The sequence below is a fragment of the Temnothorax longispinosus genome, chromosome 2, assembly GCF_030848805.1.
Source record: "Temnothorax longispinosus isolate EJ_2023e chromosome 2, Tlon_JGU_v1, whole genome shotgun sequence".
NCBI classification, from domain to species: Eukaryota; Metazoa; Arthropoda; class Insecta; order Hymenoptera; family Formicidae; genus Temnothorax; species Temnothorax longispinosus.
This window is the reverse complement of record NC_092359.1, coordinates 7,950,290-7,971,888: the sequence shown is the minus strand read 5'-3', so window position 1 is coordinate 7,971,888 and position 21,599 is coordinate 7,950,290. Positions and strand designations below refer to the sequence as shown.

At 40.9% G+C, this 21,599-nt stretch overlaps 1 protein-coding gene across 3 annotated transcripts in view; it reads left to right on the top strand.

The window, feature by feature from the left end:
• Nolo (no long nerve cord) overlaps nucleotides 1-21,599 on the top strand; it is a 186,191-nt gene that overhangs the window by 160,751 nt on the left and 3,841 nt on the right. Inside the window, exons 7-20 of one of the 3 annotated variants that reach the window (XM_071797746.1) lie at nucleotides 235-364; nucleotides 3,460-3,562; nucleotides 4,910-5,008; nucleotides 13,254-13,395; nucleotides 14,066-14,159; nucleotides 15,859-16,247; nucleotides 17,071-17,200; nucleotides 18,007-18,217; nucleotides 18,665-18,981; nucleotides 19,059-19,186; nucleotides 19,272-19,439; nucleotides 19,872-20,029; nucleotides 20,227-20,316; nucleotides 20,462-21,572. In XM_071797746.1, coding sequence (XP_071653847.1) covers nucleotides 235-364; nucleotides 3,460-3,562; nucleotides 4,910-5,008; nucleotides 13,254-13,395; nucleotides 14,066-14,159; nucleotides 15,859-16,247; nucleotides 17,071-17,200; nucleotides 18,007-18,217; nucleotides 18,665-18,981; nucleotides 19,059-19,186; nucleotides 19,272-19,439; nucleotides 19,872-20,029; nucleotides 20,227-20,316; nucleotides 20,462-21,572 — 3,270 coding nt within the window. Of the gene's footprint in view, nucleotides 1-234; nucleotides 365-3,459; nucleotides 3,563-4,909; nucleotides 5,009-13,253; nucleotides 13,396-14,065; nucleotides 14,160-15,858; nucleotides 16,248-17,070; nucleotides 17,201-18,006; nucleotides 18,218-18,664; nucleotides 18,982-19,058; nucleotides 19,187-19,271; nucleotides 19,440-19,868; nucleotides 20,030-20,226; nucleotides 20,317-20,461; nucleotides 21,573-21,599 lie in introns of all 3 variants that reach the window. The other 2 variants (XM_071797745.1, XM_071797747.1) reach the window with 2 other exon arrangements.

Genomic DNA, 21,599 nt, shown 5'->3' with positions numbered 1-21,599 from the left:
TGTCAAACTATGATTCTCTCTCTTATAATTCGAGGAGTATTTCTCAAACATTTGAGATTTTTTTTATTATATTCAATAATTCCTAAATGTATATTATGTAACTGTTTCAAGAGCTAAAAAAAAGGCACGTCGTTGAACAAGAAGATAACGAGTGAAATTCACGAGCATTATTTGCATGAACGTTCGCCGTCAAATTGGAGGGCTAATTTGCCGATCACGTTTTTGCGCTAATAGGTTTCAAGATAGGGATGGCGGTGTGCAAATCGGCCGACGAGAGCGTCGTGGAGGACAGCTATTGCGATGCAAACAGCAGACCTTCGGTGAAGCCCGTAATGCCGTGCAACACGCACCCTTGCACAACGAAGTGAGTACTTTCGGACAGACTAAACTATCTACGGTAGAACTGCATGCACGTTCTATACGTCAAAGAAACGTCAGGCCACACACTCGCGTGTACAATTGAGAGGTAGATATTATAGGTGCCTCACCCCGCGAACTGCACGCGCGCGATTTCGCCCCGCCGAACAATAAAATATCCATTCCCCGTTTATGTAGAAAAAAAAATGTTACTTTCTCCACATCTCGCATTAACTCGCGAACAAATCGCATTTCTCGTACGATATCTCGGGATTTTCAAGAAAGTAAGCGAGGAGCGAGCGAGAAATTGAAGAGTGGTACTCGGTATGCGAGCGATCTTTGTTCCTGCAACAATATTTCTCTTCCGTTTCGCGGAAGGGTTGCGAGACTGCGATTTAAAGCGAGTTTTCGCGATGGAAATCGTCCGACAAACGACGAGATACTGCGCCGCGAGTCGACGGGGACTCCCGGACAAAAACTCCCGCAAACTATTCTCTCTCTGGATCCAGCGGACACTATGGATGGAAGTCGTGGAGTCGAAAGTTTGCCGTCCGGTATACAGAATCTCTTTTCTTTGTGTTCGAATTCACGGCTCGATATATATTCGGCGGGACGATCGACCAAACCCTTGCCGATTGTCTTTTGCCGCTGTTCCACAAACAATTGCTTTTGGGTTTGCGACTAAAAGCAAAGTAATGGAGAATGCTGTGTTTTTTAAACGGTCAGATCGCGAGCTTTTACTCGGCGAGAAATTAGCAGAAATCGTGCTGTGTAACAGGCGCCAGTTGCACGTGGTAAAATTGCGTTTGGGAGACGTATTAGCTCGTTTCGTCGAGCGGACGGTTCTCGCGCGCTGTAATATATCTCACTCGATCTATCTCACGTCACTCGATCAAATCGATCGGCGAGAACGCGAGAAAATTGCCGGATACGCGTGCCTGCGACGACAGTGTCACTAATCGGATCGTATCGTTTAACGATCAAGATGGGCGTCTGTAGCGCGACAAGACGATTATCGCGGACCCGCGATTACCGTCGATGAGCCGTTTCCGTTGATAAATTAGCAGCGCGGCATCGATCGCCCAGCGAATCGGTCAACGGCTGCGAATCGGTCAATGCTTGATTAGAGTGGCCGCGAGTTTAGTTTGAATTTAGTTCGACTGAAACCGACTAAACGGGGGGCCCACCTTTCCCTCCCCAGAGAGGAACGGAACTCCGACCGCCGTGAAAAGCCGCAACCGCGCTTTGAGGTATAGCAATCCGGAAGTTATGATTTAATCGCACATTACGACTTATCCCCTGGTTATTTACCGCTGAGGCTTAAGCGATCTCCATATACATCCGACCGCGAATCATGAATGCTTATCAAAATTCAATTGTCTATCTAGCATGGTATTCAAGCGGGAGATAGCGATAGCTCAGATCTCGTATATTATAGAAAAATATATTACAGAAATAATAATTACAATGAATTCTTGGTTTTGTTCTTGGTATTACGATACTTGCGATAATGCATGATATAATTTATGTTTATATATTAAAAGACGCAGGCAAGAGACGTGTTTTATAATGAGTTTCATAAGCAAGCACTACGGTAGATGGCTTATCGGGGAAAATCCGCGAGATATAGCCATGTTGACACATATATACATTATGAATTCATTGCGGATATTGGTAACACGTGTTAGGCCGTGAACGGATCTTAATTATAAAGTCAAAAGTAGCGCGTCGACACGACACGGTAGTCCGTCGTCGGGTGCAATTTTGGGGAACAGACACGCGTATAGGGGGTGAAAAATTGAAAAGACTGACGGTAATTAATTTCGAATCTCGGGGATCACTTGGCGTTCACGTGGCTTCTCCGCACCGAACATCCTTATATCTAATGCGTGCGCGGCTTTGCCACCGGAAATTGAACGCATCAAAGATGACTTTGAAGATCACGATGGAAAGAATGTCGAGGCTCGGCGAGATCGGCAAGGTCGGCGGTATAATCGATGATCGATATCCCGCTACGTAAACCCAGAGACATGGGCGAGAGAGTTTACCGTTTCACTTTGTCATTTAGCGCAATCGCTCGTACACGGAACATTTTTACGGCGTCGTGCATGAAAAATGCCGAGAGTGACTTTGACAGTTTCATAAAAAGCCCGTTACGTCGATGGAAGGCACTCCACCCGGATTACTTTGTAAATGCCCAGCAAATCGGTATCTTCTCTCCCGCCGATATGTTGAGGCTGGGGAAACTATCAAAGATATCAGTCGTGAGTTTTAATAGAGAAACGCTTTGGCATTTTAGAATCAAAATATCCACCGTCAAAAGCGAAGCTATTTCTATACCATTTATTCGATGAATGATACTGCGGAAATTTTCACAACGTCGTAAATCGAAAAAGCTTCCAACGAGATAAAAGAAACGCGAAATGCGTTATTTGTGGAAAAAGTGAGATTGATATAAAACATCTTTCGGGATGATTATTTTCACATTGAAATAGAAAATGTATACGTATCTTGGAGGGACTATTTTATTTTACATATACGTGTGTTTGAAGTTTTGCCGCGTTACCCTTCACGTTCAGCGTGTATAACTGACGCAAACATTGTGTCGTATTACGGAATGAACAATTCCGCATTGTTACGAATGGAAAATGGAGGGAGCGAGTGCGGCGGCGAGATTTTGGCAGTGCCGCATGCGAGGTTCTATTTCATGTTTTGGAACTCGGACAACCCACGGGTATACCGAACGTGAAAAATGAACGTATCCACCGATGTAAAAGAACGAGAAACGTATCGATGAGAGCGCCCGCCGCATTTTAAACGCGCGCGTTTCAAGCAGCATGTCGCCATCCTCGGATCATAAACTTTACATCCGTCGACGTTGACGCGGCACGTTCATTTTTTACACCGACTTTAAATAACCGTAAGGACCGTTGCCGTTATCGTGCTTTTTTTTCCTCCGCCGACGAAGGTGAAATGTTAATCATTGGCACGCGCAATTTTGCGAATGCGGCCGCGTAACTTCGTAACAAACTTAATCTCGTTATAAGATATTCCTGGTGATATGCACACCTTGAGCGAACTTCCTTTCTCAATCTTTTCCAGGTGGATGAACGGAGAATGGAGTGCGTGCAGCGCGAGCTGCGGCGGCGGTTCGCGAACGAGGTCCGTCTTCTGTACCGAGGAGAACGGGAACGAAACCACGAAGGTAAATCCGAGAGAGAGAAAGGCTCTTCAATAATGAAGTTTTCGTTTAGTCGAGTTTTCTCCTAGACTCTATGATGATCTCGGTGGAGTTCGAGATATTACTTATCTCTTAATAACGCGAAATGAAACGTATACAGCTACGCTCGAATTTCAACCGTGTTTCAACATTTCACATTGTGGAATAGTCCTAGCTGTCGATATTATTGGCATTTGTCTTAAATTTAACAAACTGTTATTCACACCGTTGTTATTGCTCTTTATTATTTCATTCAATGAATATACTATTAATTTTATATATATCCATCTCTTCTCCCTAATTATTAAAGAATCTATTATCGGGAGAGAGGGATGAGACTTCTCATAAACGTCATTCATGCAAAGCGCTCAAAGCTTGAGATATCATAATTAAATTGTTTATACATATTTGTCCAAACGATACGAGAAATCGATACAGTACATGCCGACGGTAACTCTGTTTCGAAAATCCCGTGGGGTGTGTTTGCGTCTGCCCACCCCCAGAGAGGGTGTCGACGCTTTTTACGGTGTAAAGACAAATAAATCTTTCTGGAATAAATCTGCCAGGCGCGACGGAATCAGCGTTACGCGTGCACACGATAAAACGCCACATTTTTCACATTTCGCCACTGACGTTAGACACGGCCGTAATTCCGTCGCGCTTCCGCGCGGACGGAACGTTAACCATTCCTCTCATCTCAGGGAATTTTATGCCGTACTTTCGTACTTGTCTGCGAGTCGCATTTACATACGCAGCCCTGTCCCGCTTCTCGACGGTCTACGGAAGAAGATCCCGCGATCCCTAACCCAGTTCGGTTCGTTTAAACTCGAGGAGCTTGCTCTCCTCGCGAGTACACGTCGTCGCTCACCGCGCGTAAAACCTCCCCCGTCCGACAGCTTTCACGCACACGTACATAACGTACGTATAGGCGGTGTACGTTCATATTTCATACATGCAGGACGTCCTACGCAGCCTACAGCTTCAGACATCTTTCGAGAATTTATGCAGAATATTTACGACTGACTTTTCCCTAACGAAACTTTTCTGTTACATTTTTTTTTAAATATTAGCGACAAATATCTTGATGATCTGCGAAATTAAATTTCTGAGATACGATTGAATTCTCATCTTTATTAATTCATAAAGACTTATGAATAATTCTGTAATTGTCGATACCTCGCCGTATAATATTCGCAACGAGAAATATCTCATTTCTGTGTTTTCTGATATTTTACTTTTGTACACTTGTATTAAAGTCTCACATCTAATTATTAAAATTGTAGCGATAATATATTAAATTTTAATAATGATATTAAATCCTTGTCATTACAGCTGACCGACCACAAGTGTAGCAGCACGCACAAACCGCGCATTCAGGAGACCTGCAACACCGTGTCCTGCCCGATGTGGGAGACCGATAAATGGAGCGAGGTGAGAGTGCATACGATTCTACGCGAGTAAAACGCGCTGGAATACAAGCGGAGACACGGCGTTGTCCCGTTCGTATCATTTAAGAGCGAAAACGTTAAGCCTTCTCGCCACAATCACGGATTTAGGTGCACTCGTGCAGGGTCCAGTCGCAAGCGCACGAACAACACGCACCTATCCACCCGTGTGCACGTACTCACACACGTGCGGAGAGCACGGCACAGCTTGCTATCTCAACTACGAGTTTTACTGCAAAACGTACTGCCCAGATGGAAACAGGGTTAATGGTTGTGCACGATTTGCACGCTCCCTTTACCCACCGCGTAAATGTTACTGGGTTGTTACGCGTACGAAATGACCGATTCGAATAACTTGTGCCTGGCCAAAGTTGTGCTTTTAAATTTACCACAGCTTGTTTGATCATTTATTACCTATCAAAGACGTTAGATGCTAAATTAATGTAAGATTTTCAGAAATTGATCTTGTGATTTTGTCTTCTTTAATTATTTGACTTTCAAGCAATTTTTACAATCTGTTCCTTTAATCTTTAGATAGAGTGAAAGAGATCATAATGATCGATACTGTGTGCGATTTCAATAACAACTTTTAATGACTAAAAAAAGTGTCAGAATATTCTAATTAAATACGCTTAATTGCTGACTGGTTGAAGTAGATTTATTTTGGCTTTAATCTGATTATTTATCGATTTTTCTAAAAGTAGCAATAGATAGAAATAACTTTAACTAATAAAATGATGAAACCACTAAAATCAGTGGATTTAGCTTGAATATATACCGATGCATTCGAAGATCTAACAATTAGCAGATTAAAGGTTCTTCAAATAATCACAGCGGTGCGCGCATTACTCAAAGCACGCGTTAATTTATCTGTGAATCCAGATTGCGGCGTTATTACACGTTTGGGGCATAAACGCGCGCGGCAAGGAAGCCTCTAATTATAAAACTCTGTTTCCATCCGTTGCCCTTTTCGACAAGTTGCAACGTACCGTGGCCGTTTAAGGGTATAAAGCAAATTAACAACTGCGCGCGATTTGCACGATGCGCGCTTGTGGCGATGGATACGTCAACGCGAATTACACGAGAACGCGACCCTTCTCTTGCCGCAATCGCGATTTCGTGTCCACGTATCTCCGTTTCTCCACGGAGAGAACACGATTTTCACGAAAAGACGTGTGTATAACCGTCGTAATTGCACATGGACGACGGACTGGCTAGAGGTAGACAAAGTTGTGTCCGACGAGGATGACGCTCGTAAAGATTTTCCATTGATAGAGATAGCGGAAGTTTTCAAAGTTAATTTGTACAAAAGACGTCAGATTTGATACTTTTCTTATACTTGATTCTTTTATTGTTCGCATTGGATCGATTAACGATTTATTGCTTGAACAATCTATTTTTGTTTCTCTTATAAGTAGAATAAATCGCCTAACATATTAATAAACCCCATTCTCTTCTTCGGTTTAAATTAAACATTAAGAGAAAACTTAATTATTCGTTCTTATTCCGCATAATGACTTTAGGTTGCTTTTAAAGCTATTCAAGGAATTACAAGAGATCAAAATATTTGTACTATAGTTGTACGCTTGCATTGTTTAAATCCGTCTTTTTCACAAAATAGTCACTAATTACGGCAACGTAATCTCTTAATAAATCTGCGATATAATTTTTGATATTTAATTATACTTGCTAAAAATTACGGAACAACATGCGAATTGAATCCGAATGGAATCGGATTTAAGTATGTTATTCAAGCGTGAATTATGGATCAACTCGCAAATATAATCTAGTTTACGTTTAATTTTGAGCAAACAACTCGTTTTCGTAACACGGAATGCGATAAATTTCTCATTCTTGATTAAGGCAATTTGTTTGTTTCTACCGCTTTACGCGTCAGAGGGATGCCTTCGTTAAAATATATTTTAATCCTTTACCGACACGCTGAAAGTTTCCACTTGTAGCGCATGGATCCCTCGTCTAAATAAATGGAAACCGAGTTCTGCGAATTTTACATACATTTCGCGCTGCACATTTTTATTTTCTTCTATAACATTTAAAACAAATATACATGGCGTTACGTGGGTGTTAAAACTAATATAATATACACTATATTAAATTTTATTAAATAAATTCTCGCGTTTGGTTTGCTTTAATCCAAGTCGGCGATACCATCTTTCAAATTCTCGTAAAGTACAGACGAAATATCTGTGAAATACACATTAATATCAGCATGCACTAGAAAAATTATTAGCTCGGCAGGAACGGCTGTAATATACGTTCAAGATGCTCTCAAAAGGAGCATCATGACTCAATAACAGGCTCCGTACTTTTGCTCCGCGCCGACAGAAAGAGAAAGCATTTGCTCTTTTTCAAACACAGATGATTGTATCGAGCGGCAGACGAGCGCGTGGATAAAACGGCACTCTCATTCGCGCTGCCGCGCGCCGTGCCGTGCCGTCGTCGTCCGCCCGACGACTAAATCGGATTTCCTCGAAGCCGAGGAATCGCGAATCGCCCGAGCGGAACATCGACCGTCGCGTCGTGGAGAATCCCTCTACCAGGCAGCGGTATATGAAAGAGAATGGCGGTAACGTTTCTTGGCTCAGGGATATGGCGTGAAAATGGAGCCAGACTGTAAACTGCCCTGCCTCCTCCGTGTATACGAATTACGTCTAAACCGCGCGAGTAAGGGGAGCATATACGCGAGTAGACTCGTCTCGTCTCTCTTTCTCCGCGCGCGAAACGTCTTCTCGCGAGCTACCATCGGCATCGCCCAAGCCCGCCAGCCAGCCATATTCTTCCACGCGGAGTTCTTTGAGGATGCTTCAGGCCACATCAGACACCAACATCAAACAGGACAATTTAGTCTCCAAACAACTGCTTCCCCGCGCTCCTCGCTCTCTTTTCCCTCCCCCACAGCTCTTTTCCGACCCACCCCGTTCCATCAAAATCCTCGGCTGGCCTGGTGAAAGGCAACCGCGTTGCCCTTCTTTCCATAGCAAAGCCGAAGTTAACGGGAAAAGAAGGGAGACGCTGTACCGGTGTGAAGAGCTTTCTTACCGGCTTGAAGGAGAAAATTGAGATACTGTGATAGATGGAGAGATATAAATAGATGGAAGATTACATATTCTTCCCTGAAAATATACTCGTTCCGGATACACGAACAATTTGCGAATGCTTCAGAATAATTTAAGCTATTATTATTGTATACAAGAGAAATTATTATCGTATTTAATTTACTTAATAGAGAGATAAATCTTTCTTACTGCATTATTTGCGCAGGGAAGTAAGATATCGCTTTCTTTTAAGAGCGATGGCGAGAAACGAGCAGCGGCATTTCTTGCCGGATGATAAAAGTGCGTGGCACAATTACACGAACAATTCCTTGTTTTATACATCAACGTCGTAATACGGAGAAACGAGGAAAAAAAGGGCAAACAAGTCGATAAATCCTCTTTTCCATATTATTCTTCATCATAGTTCGTCGCCCTTTAAATTCTGGGTTACGCGGATAAAATAAAATTACCACTTTTGAGAAAGACAATATAACAGAGGTAACGCACATTTGCCGGCAAGCATTTCTTCGAGAGCTATATCTTCGAGCGTGGCCTCGAAAAGGGACGGAGATGAAGAAAACGGAGAGGAGCGTGCGCGAGGAAACGAGTGAAAGAGAAAAAAAAACGGAAACGAAGTGAGAGAGAAAAAAACGGAAACGGAAGCCATATAACGTTTTGCCAAGAAAAAGCTCACGTGGCTCAATGAAGTTACTTGCGAAACATGCGCACGTGCACTTGCAGCGTATGTGAATAGTATACATATGTATAGGTATACACACGCTCGCGATCGACGGGGCTCGATCGACGACCCTCGTCGATATGATCGTCGCATCGGCGGCAGGGTCAACGTCGTTGCAGCTCGCATCCGAAAGCGAATTCGAATGCCGTCTCCGAAAGCGCGCTAACGCTCTGCACATCGCCTCGGATCTTTCGTAACGAATGCGATTCAGATATCGGGGGCTGCAGCACGATATGCGTTACCAATGCAACGACTCCGCGGCGCCCGCGGAGCGTTTTCAGCGCTTTCGGTCCCTGGCACGATGTTCGGACGTGGTTTCTTGTATACCTTCGACTGACCGAAAATCGAGATAGTTTCTGGAGGCATTCCAGAACTTTGATTTCGGCACGCTCGAGATTTAATACACGCCTATCGTGTTGGCGGTCAGTAACGGAATTGCAAATACTTCTGCTTCGTCAGATAATTTTGAATTGTTTTGGCAACGACATGGGAGAATTAAATTAATTAATTAATTGTAAGAAGAGGTCCAAAAGTAACGTTTTTCTATTCTGTTCCTGTCACTTTTGTGTGTTTGCTAGAACTTACTTTTGCTCTTTTCTTTTCTCTCGACACGAGCGTATTTTTCATGTTCATTTTCATTCATCATAAGTGTAGGGAGGGGGGCATAAAAATATAAATGCTTTTAGGAAGAGAATCGATCTGATTTATGATAAAATTAGATTAGCAACTGGAATAATCTATCCGAAATTAGATCTGTTTCCGCGAGCGAGCTGCACAAATTTTCCCCGCTTTGACTTGAAAATTAGAATTAACTATGTTTTAATTGAAAAGAATGAAAAAATAATATTTTCGCGTCTATATCAACCGCGAAATGTAACCAACCAGATTATGAGATACGTTCAAGGAAAGATCTATGGAGAGCAGATGTGCCAGAGTTATCATAAAACGTCTGCATAAAACATAGGGAGCTCGGGATAAATTTATGCAGCGGTAACCGGAACGCACATACATGTTTCGTTTACCAATGTTTCGTCGCAGCCTGCGTGCGAACGCATGCAGTTGAAACGGGCACGTATTGTACGCAGTGTATATACCTATGCGGTACATATTGCCTCATATTCGAACGGGTCGCTGACATCTATGCAAGTTTTCTGGCACAACGTTCGACAGACCGCTTTCTCTCTCTCTCTCTCTCTCTGGTCTAGTTTCTTGTCGAGATAGACACTTACACCCTTCTCCTCTCCCGAAAATCGATACACTGCCTGGAAGCTTTCCAGAATTTTCATTGTACGAATCGTCGTGCCGTTAGTTCCCTCCCAAGAGTCGCTCTGATTGCCCCAAAGTTTGCTCCGTGAAATAACCAATAGCAACGCGATTTTCAAATTGAAAGAAAACCTCGTCGAAAATTAGAACGTTCTGAAAGTTACACATGCCTACCTCGTATTTTATCTTGTAACAAACCTGGGCCGTGAATTACACGTCGAACTTTACGACGATTGTGTTGCCGGACGCTTTGACACACGAAACGAACTGCCGCCCCGCCGCTGTAAAGATACTTTGAGAATCGCCATCAAACATTTTTCACTTTCTCAGAATGTTATTCAAATTTATTCCGCAATAAAAATGTCGCGCGTCTTTACATGTCTGACAACGTGCGGTACTTATCTAGTTGGAATTCGTCCAACTCCAGACGGTTGGTTGCACCTTTCGGCCCTTGAATCACGGTGCTCTTGCACGAAATGATTCAGTTCGAGGATCGAGGTCAAAGTGTCTTTGTTATTTTCCAAATCGTCCATCAGTCCGTATTAAATAAGCGTTATAATTTTTCCAAGATCGCCCACTATGCACGTTAAATTACTGAGATTATATTTGTAGATATAGATAATATTTTTAATCATCATGAAATGTAGAAAAAGTTTATAAAAAGACCCGTATATGGAAGTATCGGAAGTTTGAGAAGATGTCGGGGAAAGATATTTATTCTCGGTGACAAATTTCTGTGTTGGAAGATCTCGACGAATTGTAAACCATTCGCGTCCATTACGCATTGCGAATTCCCGCTCTGGGGTAAAATAGCCTCTCATGATCCTCGAGAATGCAATCTTGTTGCATAAATAAGAACATGACGATGAACGTCCAGGAAGATAACAGTAAAGAATGGCGTTCGTACGAGTTTTCGTGAACGCTTCCCGTCTCTTGAGCGAACTAAAGTTTCTTGGCAGATACGTGAAAGGAAAAATCTCCGCAACTTCCCTGCGGAATGTAGACGTCATGCTTTATTCATGAGGTCGCTAAATGCGGCCCGTTGCACTAGATGTGTATTTATTGCGGTATCCGTCGCGCGTAAGACGCAATATTTCACTGATCATGTACTACGATACTAATATTAGATTGTTTCATATATGAGCTCTTTTCAAGTTTCTCATTTCTTCCTCAACCTGTTTGAATAATAAATTTTTTTTAAATTCCAGAAAGTATCAGGCAATACTAAAATCTTATTCAAGTTAATTATGATATTGTTTCATTAAAAATATTACATTCGTACAATTTTTATATACCACAATAATCAAATTTGCCTATAGTAAGAAAACTCTAACACAAAAATGCTTATATTTTTAATAAACATAGATTCTTACAAATAGATAAATTAACGCTTATTTAAAATTATGAGGTCTTGGCCGATGTGTACAATGAGCAAATTTGCACGATTAGTATAAATGCATCGCGGCGCATCATACATCTCTATCTTTCGAAGAACGTTGTTTGTCTTGTGCGAATAACGAATCGCTATCCCATTACGTTCATTCGCACACAGACCAATGAATGTGGAATACCAGGTAAAGCGAGTAAATTTTCCCAGTCATGTGCACGCAAAAGTGTTGCGCGGCCCATGATTTACGGCGCTTCATTTCTGATCGATATACACAATACAGTCCGTTCCCGTCCGCTCTCGAAAACCGAACAGCATCACGGAATGGTGCTCTTTCTGATAGCGATACATAAAGGCTCCCGCGCGCGCGCGCTCGCGCCTGTCAGCGTGGCACGATAATGATTTCATCCGAAGCTGCGGGACGCGGGGTAGCCCGGGTAGCGCCGCTAGAAGACAGGAATTGATAGATTTCTCTCTTTTGTGAGCACCCAGGAGCCATGCAAATATTGAACTGAAAGCACAAGGCTCCTTAAAGCACTCTCCCCCCCCCTCGCTATCGAGACTCTTTCCGAGTTATATAGCTCCGACCGTGAAAAGCAAAGACAGACGGAGGGAGATGAAGGATGAAGAAAGGTGAAGAACCCAGACTGAGGAACGGGATAAAGGGAGACGGAAGAAAGAGTGGGGTACCTAAGTCGAGTAGGTTTCCGCTTTTCCTTTCGTGTCACCTTTCCACCTTCCTGAACGATAGCTCTCACGTTCGAGCTCCTTCTTCATTGTCTTTCTCTTCTACATCTCTTCCTTTCTCCCCCCTTCTCTCTCTCTCTCTCTCTCTCTCTCTCTCTCTCTCTCTCTCTCTCTCTCTCTCTCTCTTTCTCTCTCTCTCTCTCTCCCCCTCCCTCTCTCTCTCTCTTTTTCTCTCTTTCTCTCTCCTTTCTCTCCCCTTTCTCTCTCCTTTCTCTCTCCTTTCTCTGTCTCTCTTTAGATTGCTTTTCTTACATCCATCTCTCTCTCGATACTATCCTTTTATTTCTTCCTCGCCTTTCTTTGCAGGTCTCATCGCGAGCGAGAAACTTCGAGGACACAACATGCCTCGAACGAGACTTTTCGACTTTGCTGAAATGAGAACCGAAAATGGCAATCCGGAATTTTAAATTAGACCGCGCCTCGGCATTAATCCACCTTGGAATGTGGTGTTTTATGCGAAGTTGCCACGTCGTTAATGCGCCGCGGAGAGTTTCGATTGCATCTTTCCTTACTTTCGGAGTAAAACGCAGTCTCGAATTTCGTCCCTCTGATTTATCCTTGTCAAACAGACTTTTTCCTTACCTTGTTTTCTCACTAAATCGCAGAAAACAAATTACAAGTTATAAAACTTCTTTAACTATCTTTCGCTTTTTATTAAATTACAAGGAAAATATTGATAAGAAAAGGATTTAAATGGAACAACAGAATACACAAAATGGAAATGTCTCATGTTCATATTGTCTTCGCGCGCGCGAACAATGTAAACTCGTATCATTAAATCACTCACATGATTCATTACGTTACAATTACATTATATATTATATCTATTACATATTTTATACTATTATGTTATTAATTATTTTTATTAATCCATTCAAATAAACGTGATTGTTTAACATAGAACTGATCTCTTTAAGTGTGAATTTCTCTACTACAATTTTCATAAGTCGCGTGCATTATTCCTCGCTTTTTATCGGTCCACATTGCATCTTATTACAATTCTACGCGAAGTGTGCATTTTAACTTTTTATTTATGCAGTGCTCCGTGACCTGTGGCACCGGAATACGGACGAGGACGATCGAATGCAGAGACGGTGTTGGTGCCATCTCCAGGGACTGCGACCCCGCGGAACGCCCTCATACCGAGCAGGAATGCAAGACGAACGTCGCATGTCCCACATGTAATTGCGTTATGTCTGAACTATTGGCTCGAACGGCAATTTAACGTCCTTTAAGCGACGATCTGAAAATTCATACGCGATATTCCCTAAGCACATTACACGAAATTAGAGGTATATCTGTATGAAATTTAAACTTCGGACTCCGAGCTATTAAGAAGTCGTGTAACTAACTACAAAACGTTTACCAGTGCTCTTATCTATTACGTATGATTTATGAAAAGGGCATATTATTTTTAACCCTTCTTTAGGTTTCTCATACTTCGAGATAAACAGATTTTAAGCCTTTAGTTTTCACTTATGTTTCCATGGAGTACTAATTTCCAGAGAGTTTCAGTATCATAATATTTTTTTATTGACATTTTTTATTATATTTTAAGAAACCATGAAATTTTGCATATATTTATTATATCGTTTTGTTAACAAAATAAAAAAAAATAACTATGTGATTAGATTCATATGCGTTACATTTCTGCAAAATTGCAGATTTTTTTTTCGCGGATTGCGGAAACTTTCTCGTAAGATTAGATGCCTTTCATTGTGCGAAAAAACATGAGAAGCCAAGTCAAGCAAATTATAAAGTCAAGCCAAGCTCAAGAAATTATTGAAAGACATTATCGCGTTCACAAGGAATATGCATAGAAAATGAGATGGCATACGAAATGTTATTTAGATGGAGACGGTATGACACAGCCCCTAGTGCAGCCATATCCGCTATCCCCAGTGTCAGAGAAATTGATGGACCAACCGATACCTTCCGAATCGACGTAAGTACTCTCATACATCTTGTAATACATGTACACTGTCTATATTTATTAGTATCTTTAACTCACTCGAATGTTTTGGAATGTGTCGACATTACGGATCTTGTTAATCCCATTTTAAATAACTGCTCTGTACAATCTGAGATGTAACAATAATTTAATATAACGATAAACCAATTGGATATACAAAAATAAAAAAATTAGACGGAAATGATTTAATCATATAGATAGTAACTATAGTTAAATTGAAGTGCAACAATTATATATACATAAGTTTCTCTTAGTTATTGTTATATAATTTTAATTTAGAACATCAAATTATTAATGAATTTATCTCGAATTAGGGGTGATCTAAATTGATCTTCACATTGATGTAAAATTATATATATTTTTTTTAAGTTTTCTGGTAAATTAAGAATTGAATGTCTTAATAATAGCATTAGCCAATAATAACATCTATGAGATGTACGTTGATATAAGATAATTTACTTATGATCGAAATAGAGTTACTAAATAGCGTTACGCGAATTTATCTTGCTGGTTATAAATAGATAACTATACTTTTATTTTATTTTTCAATGTAACCTATGGAAAATGTGAAGAAACAAATAACTATCTTGTTTGATCTAATTTAAAATCCAATTTAGGTAGTCCGCGGGGCAGCCACCAAACGATTAATTCATCAAGTTCTTGGCTCGTATAAACTTTCCGTTTCGCTACAATCCTCGCGGGATATGTAACATCGATCGCAATTCGAGAACAATGGCAGCGGCTTTAGAACAGCCATTACCACCGTAGCGAAATTCCATAAGATGTTAGACCTAGATTCCCTTCAGTCAGCGTTTATAACTTTCTCTCTATATGGCACCTACTATCTGACAATTCCCCCCCGGTACGCGTCCATAACGCGTTATTCTACTTTTTCGTTATCACAATCCGATTTCATCTGTCACAGATTTATTTTATATGAGAATAAACGAGGACACAAAAGTTTAATTGCGCTCACTTACGCATAGTCATGATAGTCTTTTTTTTATTTCAGTATTTTTAGTATGAATGAACATATTAAATCTTGTAATAAAATCTGTATACATATTTATGAGCACCAGTGATATCATAAATTTTTGTATTTAAAAAACCACCTAAATTATTTACTATTAAATATATTTATTGTTAGATTGATCATGAATAACTTCCGTTTTACTTAACAAACTGAATGTTTATATTTAAAAAACAGGATATAAGTATTGATTCGTAAGTGATTCTTAATTACTTGCAATAGATAAAATAATTAAATATTATGGATACTATTAGTTTCTCAGAGGAAATGATTCAGTAATTATGTATAGCGAAACTTTCTTATGAATTAACACACACACACAATAAATGAACATATGCATTTCCAATTTTATAAAATTTAAATTTGGATTATATCATTCACGCGAAGATATCTTTTTTTAACAGAAAGAGATTTAGACCTTTTTATAGTCATATATTTATAAAGAATAATTTATACGCTTTAAATCTCTCTCAAGTGCTCATACCGAAAATGGATGATGAAATCTTAGGCGACCATCGCATTTTTCATCTTTCTGGTGACCCAAAATCCCAGTTACCGGAGTTTCCGGACGAGCTCGCGTCCACCCAACGTATTATCTTACGCGAATTCGGGGATATATTCAATCGCGACCTCGGTTTTCAGGTTTATCGCCGAGGAATGGTCCCCCTGCAGCGTTACCTGCGGCGAGGGCGTCAGGCACAGGGAAGTGCGCTGCAAGATATTCCTCGAGTTCAGCCAAACCATCGCCAAACTGCCGGACAGCCAGTGCTCCGGCCCGAAGCCGGTCGAGACGGAGAAGTGCACGATGGAGCCGTGCGGTTTGCTGGAGAACAGCCTATCCTACAGGATCGGCGACACGAGCGGATACGCCGAGTCGAGCCTGACCGACTCGTACAGTAGATCATCGTCCGGTAGTTCCGGCGGAGGCGGCTACGACAGCGGTATCAAGGTCGCCCCGGGTAGCGACGTGCAAACTACGTACTCGTGGAAGGAAACTGGCTACACCCCCTGCAGCGCAACTTGCTTAGGAGGTAACGGATCGAACGACCATTGTTCGCCAAGATTGCTTTTGATAATATACCCGGGGTGGACCGGACGGATAAGAGGCCGGGCTTCACCGCCCCGGGCGGTCCGGGATTTCAGGTTCTTAATCCGTTACATATGGATTTTAAATGATGAACTGCTTCCGCTGAAGCTCGTCGCGAACGCATTAATTTTACGTTAATAAACATTTATGTTGAAAAATCATCGAATTAATTCTAAAAGTATACGCGAATTCTCATATCTTACCCCCGAATAGGATTTAATTTTGCGCATCAAGATTTTGTGTGTTTAAATTATTAAGTTTTCAGATTATAGAATCAAAGAATCGCTACTATATTTTTATTACAGTAAAGCATATGCATTTTTATTATATCTTATTATATCATATTTATTATATGTATTACATTTCATTATATCTGTTATTCGGAACGTTCTCTTCGTACGTTTAATTTATAGGCGCATCTCGAACAAGTAAAACGATTTAATAACTCATTGCTATTTATTTTTTTTTTCAATGTTTGACACGATATTTGTAAACGAGAGTACTGTGTAGAGCCAATATTAATCGTTGATTGAATAGGATTAGCGAAACGAATTTAATTCATTGACGTAGCTCTTAATTAGCCCGACAAAATCGTGCCGATGTCATTGTGCAATTAACAGCGCTCAGATATAATCGTATTAAGATTACTCTGTGTCGACTATCGCGATACAAAGGGACGAGCGTATGCTCTGAACGGATTATCTATCGTTTATGGCGAATCGCGCGCGTATAATTTATATATCTACATATATTTCTCTCTTCTCTAGGTGTTCAAGATCTTATTATAAATTGCGTGCGGGACGACACCGGGAAAACGGTGATGCCGCTTTTATGCTCGGCGGAAACGAAGCCGGAGGCGAGGATACGAGTCTGTAACGACCATCCGTGTCCTCCGAGGTAAAGCAACGCTATAACTCCGTGATATCGATCAGCTTAATGCCTAAATGTTGAGATACCACGCGTTACGTAATGTTCGATTAGCCTAATCACCAAGTATCTTTGGACTGCCATAATATTCTAATGACTTACACTAGAGGTTCTCAGTCTTCTTCGTCAAGAGGGCCGTATTAAATCTTTGACTGGGGAGAGAGAGGGCCGGATAAATTTTATTTTTGAAACTGATCGTATAAAAACAAAACATCTTTATTTTAAAATTCTTATATATTATAAAATTTCGACGCAGCGACAATAGAACTGCGCAGAACCAAAGCTCAAAATTCGTCAAAATTTCTTGGCAGGCCGGATAAAACTTCGCGGAGGCCGAATCTGGCTTCCGGGTCGTAAATTGGAGACCCTTAACTTACAGTACTTACACTATTAAATATATCAACTTTAATGCCTTCTCATAATAAGCATTTTTTCTCGTTAAATATGTAATCTTTTCAACAACAAAAAAACACATCTAGCACAATTTTATGAATATTTTGTTAAATGCGAACAATAATACGTTACAAACGATAAATATTTGGAAAAATTGCTCGTTTTATTTTTTGAATTCATGAAATTGTTTATCGGCTTATCTATTTAAATACTAAAAATACAAATAATTTTTTATCATACGGTTTATATTGTTTATAAGATATGTTACTGTGCAATTTTGTAACTTGTTGTAGAAACGCGATTGAGGAAAGTTTAATTAACGTTACGACGCAATTCCCTGCGCGATCTTTCTTGACAATATGTGTCATCGTCTGTGCCCGCAGGTGGAATTATAGCGAATTCTCTACTTGCATGAGCCCTTGCGGTATTGGTATACAGACACGTGACGTTACCTGTATCCACGAGGTGACACACGGCACCGGCAAAGCAGTGCCCGTTCCAAATTACATGTGTCCGCAACCACCGCCCGCCGACAGACGATACTGCAATGTACTGGATTGTCCTGTCAAATGGAGCACGGGAGAATGGGGGAAGGTATGTTTGTACACGTTTGTATGAAGCTTTTCAACAATCTCGGCGGAAAAAGCTTTTTGTTACACACGAACTGCGGAGTGATTTAAATCATTTCCCTCATTCGAAACTTTAAAATAATACGAAATAATCCACTCGAAAGAGTCAAAAACTTTTTGTATATTTTGATTTGAAAAAAGATTGTAAAACTTGATAGTTATCCCAGAGAAATTATGCATGAACATTTTGGAAAATTGAAAAGTAATTTTTTTTCATTAATTTTTACATTTTTCTATCAATGAAGCTTGTATAGTAAAGCTGTCCGCATGAAATTCCAAGATTTGAAGTATCTGATAGCGATATATCCTGTTTATAACTTGATTTGTATGTGTATTGTACTTTAGAAAGTGTGTGCTCTCTAAAATTCTCTAAACTTCTCCGAGGAGGCCTGAATTAAATGAATAATTTTAGTGCTCGAAAACGTGCGGCGGCGGGGTGAAGAAGCGAGATGTAGTTTGCGAGCAGATAATGGCGCAAGGTCGCAAGCAGAGTCGCGAAGAACGCGAATGCCCGACTCAAAAGCCAGCTAACGAGAAACCTTGTAACACCAGAGCCTGCCACGATTCGGACTTAAGTTCGAGCACACTACCGATCATCACCACCTTGAACACGACGTACAATCAAACAGATATCAATGCGAAGGTGGACCTGAAAATTGGCGGAGTCGCCCAGATTTTTCAAGGGACGCCTTCTATCAAAATTCGCTGTCCCGTTCGAAAGTTCGACAAGTAAGTACAGACGCGCGATGCTATCTCGTACAGCTGCGAATCGGGGAAGATAATTACAAATGCAATGTCATTGTCAGAGCGCAGATTATATGGACGAAAGACAACAAGGAAATACGAAAGTCGAGAAAATACAAGATCAGTAGGAAGGGAGCTTTGAAGATAATCGATATAGCTACCTCGGATTCGGGAGTCTACGCTTGTATTGGTAAGCGATCTGTCTCGCCTGCCACGCTCCTATCCGTATTTCGACATGTTCCTATGAAAAATGAGCCGATAATTTTTTTTTCCAGCGGGAAATTCGCACGCAGAGACGCAGTTGATAGTGAAATTTCGCTCTAAAGAGCAGATAAGTAGCGAGGAATATTTACGACTCGGCAATTCCGTTCACCTACAACGAAACGCGAATCTCGACTCTGCGCCGGCGAATTCTGGCGAAAGTCCATACACTGATCACGCAGGTAAGCGTAATACATATTTTTTATCGATAAAATTGTTTACTTATATACGAATTTCTCATTTGTAAATATAGATATAGAAAACTGCGGTCCAAATTTGTTTCAACCTCGAAATATTATAAATCAAGAGTTTGAAAAACTTTTTAATAAATTTTTTTTCTATTAAAAAAGTTATTAATATTATCTATTATTTTTAAAATCTGAGGTTGTAATCTCAGATTTTTAACAAATTAACAGATAATTTTGAAGATTTTTATATAGCTTTAAAACTAATGATGTTATTAATCACGTTTAGCTTTAGAACTTAAAAAATCTAATATATTTTTTAAATTCTAAGGTTACAATTTCAGCTTTTAAAAATAATGGATGTTATTATTAATTTTTTAAATTAATAATTTTAGTTTTACACGCAACCTTGTTTCTTTTTTGTAGCAGCCTACGGAAATCGTTTTGATAGTGAGGACCTCAGCCATGAACGTGCGTTTCCGAGCAAACCAACAAGAAAACCGCATCAAAAGAAGCAGAAAACCAGTCCCACTCCATCGGACGCCACGATGATGCACAAAGAGCATACTGTTACCTCTCTCAACCAGGTACGCGAAAAAACACTCTACTGTCAAGATTGTCTCTCGCTACAATAATTCATTGCGTGTATCTTGACATTGCTTAACAAATGATATGTGCATGAATTTCGTCAAACTAATTCTCTGGTGATGGTTCTGTATTTCGCTTTGCACTCCTGGACTAACTTTCCTCGGTGTCGGTTATTCGATATTTGACTATCAATCAGCCGGGATATCAAGAATCCGTGGAATCACCTGCTCCATCAAGTGCTTCTACTCTTGTACCGCACTTGAGCTACTTGATATCGAGCCTGAAGGTAAGACATTAATTTGTGAATAACTTGACGGAGTTATAACGCGCGCGCCTGTGTCTGTCTGCCACCGTAGCTAAATTATCGCCGATTTACTCAGCATTACGTACTATGAAATCTAAATGTTAAATATTAACGCGCTTTATGACAGGCCTATTGGCCGTTTCACAGCGAAATGGCCACGAGTGATAGTCGCAAGACCGTTTCCACGCCATTTGTCGAGGACGGACATAAAAAGACGGCGACGACGAAGCATAGAATGTCTAACAGGGAAGCCGACTTCACGTATCAAAGTGTAGAGAATAGTTTTGACAATTTATATCGTAACACAGCCATTCCGGACGAGACCTTCGGTCCAGATGAGGAGCGAATATTTATCGATGTCGATCCCTACGATCTGGACGAGTCTCTATTCGGGTTACAGCACGGCGACGGCGTCAAGTCGGATATAATGGATAAAGTTGATACCAAGCTTACCACGAAGCCCGATATCGATTATATCGAGGAGTCGTTAAAAAATGTGAAACGACAATGGCAAGAGTCGAGGCACGACTACAGAGATCAGTGGAGTACCACGTCCAAAAGTCACGTCCAAAGTAGAGCCACGACAGAGTCTGTCACATCTTCACAAAACGTCGGAATGGACGTGTATTATGTTGAAGATTCGAGCACAAAAAAGGAAATTCTCAAGGAGGCAGACAGTTTTACCGACGAAAGTGATAAATCCATCAATCACGACGTTTATAGGAACTTGAGAACTGAAGATCTATCGACCGTCACCTCCACAATGGTATCTAGAAGTCTTGAAGATCGATTAAGGATACCGGAGTCGAATCATCGTAGTTTGAGCCACGCGAACAGGACAATCGAATACGGCGACGCGTTCGAGGAGGAGTTGGATAAGCGGAAAATCGTGCCGTATGTGGAAAATCACACGGCGGATTATACAATCGCGCGATTTCCGACTACTAGAGATCTGGAAAATAGAGCGAGAGAAGACTCGACGTTGATAAATGATCGGAGGTCGAGTGTTGTTGGGGAGAATCCTGACGAGAACGTAAGAAACTTATCTCGCAATCGAGAGGATCACTCTGGCTTCATAGAAAAGGCCTTCTCAGTCAATCTAAAAGAGGTGTTCAGAGAAGGGCAACGTTCAACTGATGGAGATAAGCCCGCGAACGTTTTGACCTCCACCGTAACGGGAGAGGCCGATACAGCTCGTACAACAAAAGATCCCGCTGTAGAATCACTCGCTGTATTAGGTAAGATTGTATTTGATAATTTACATT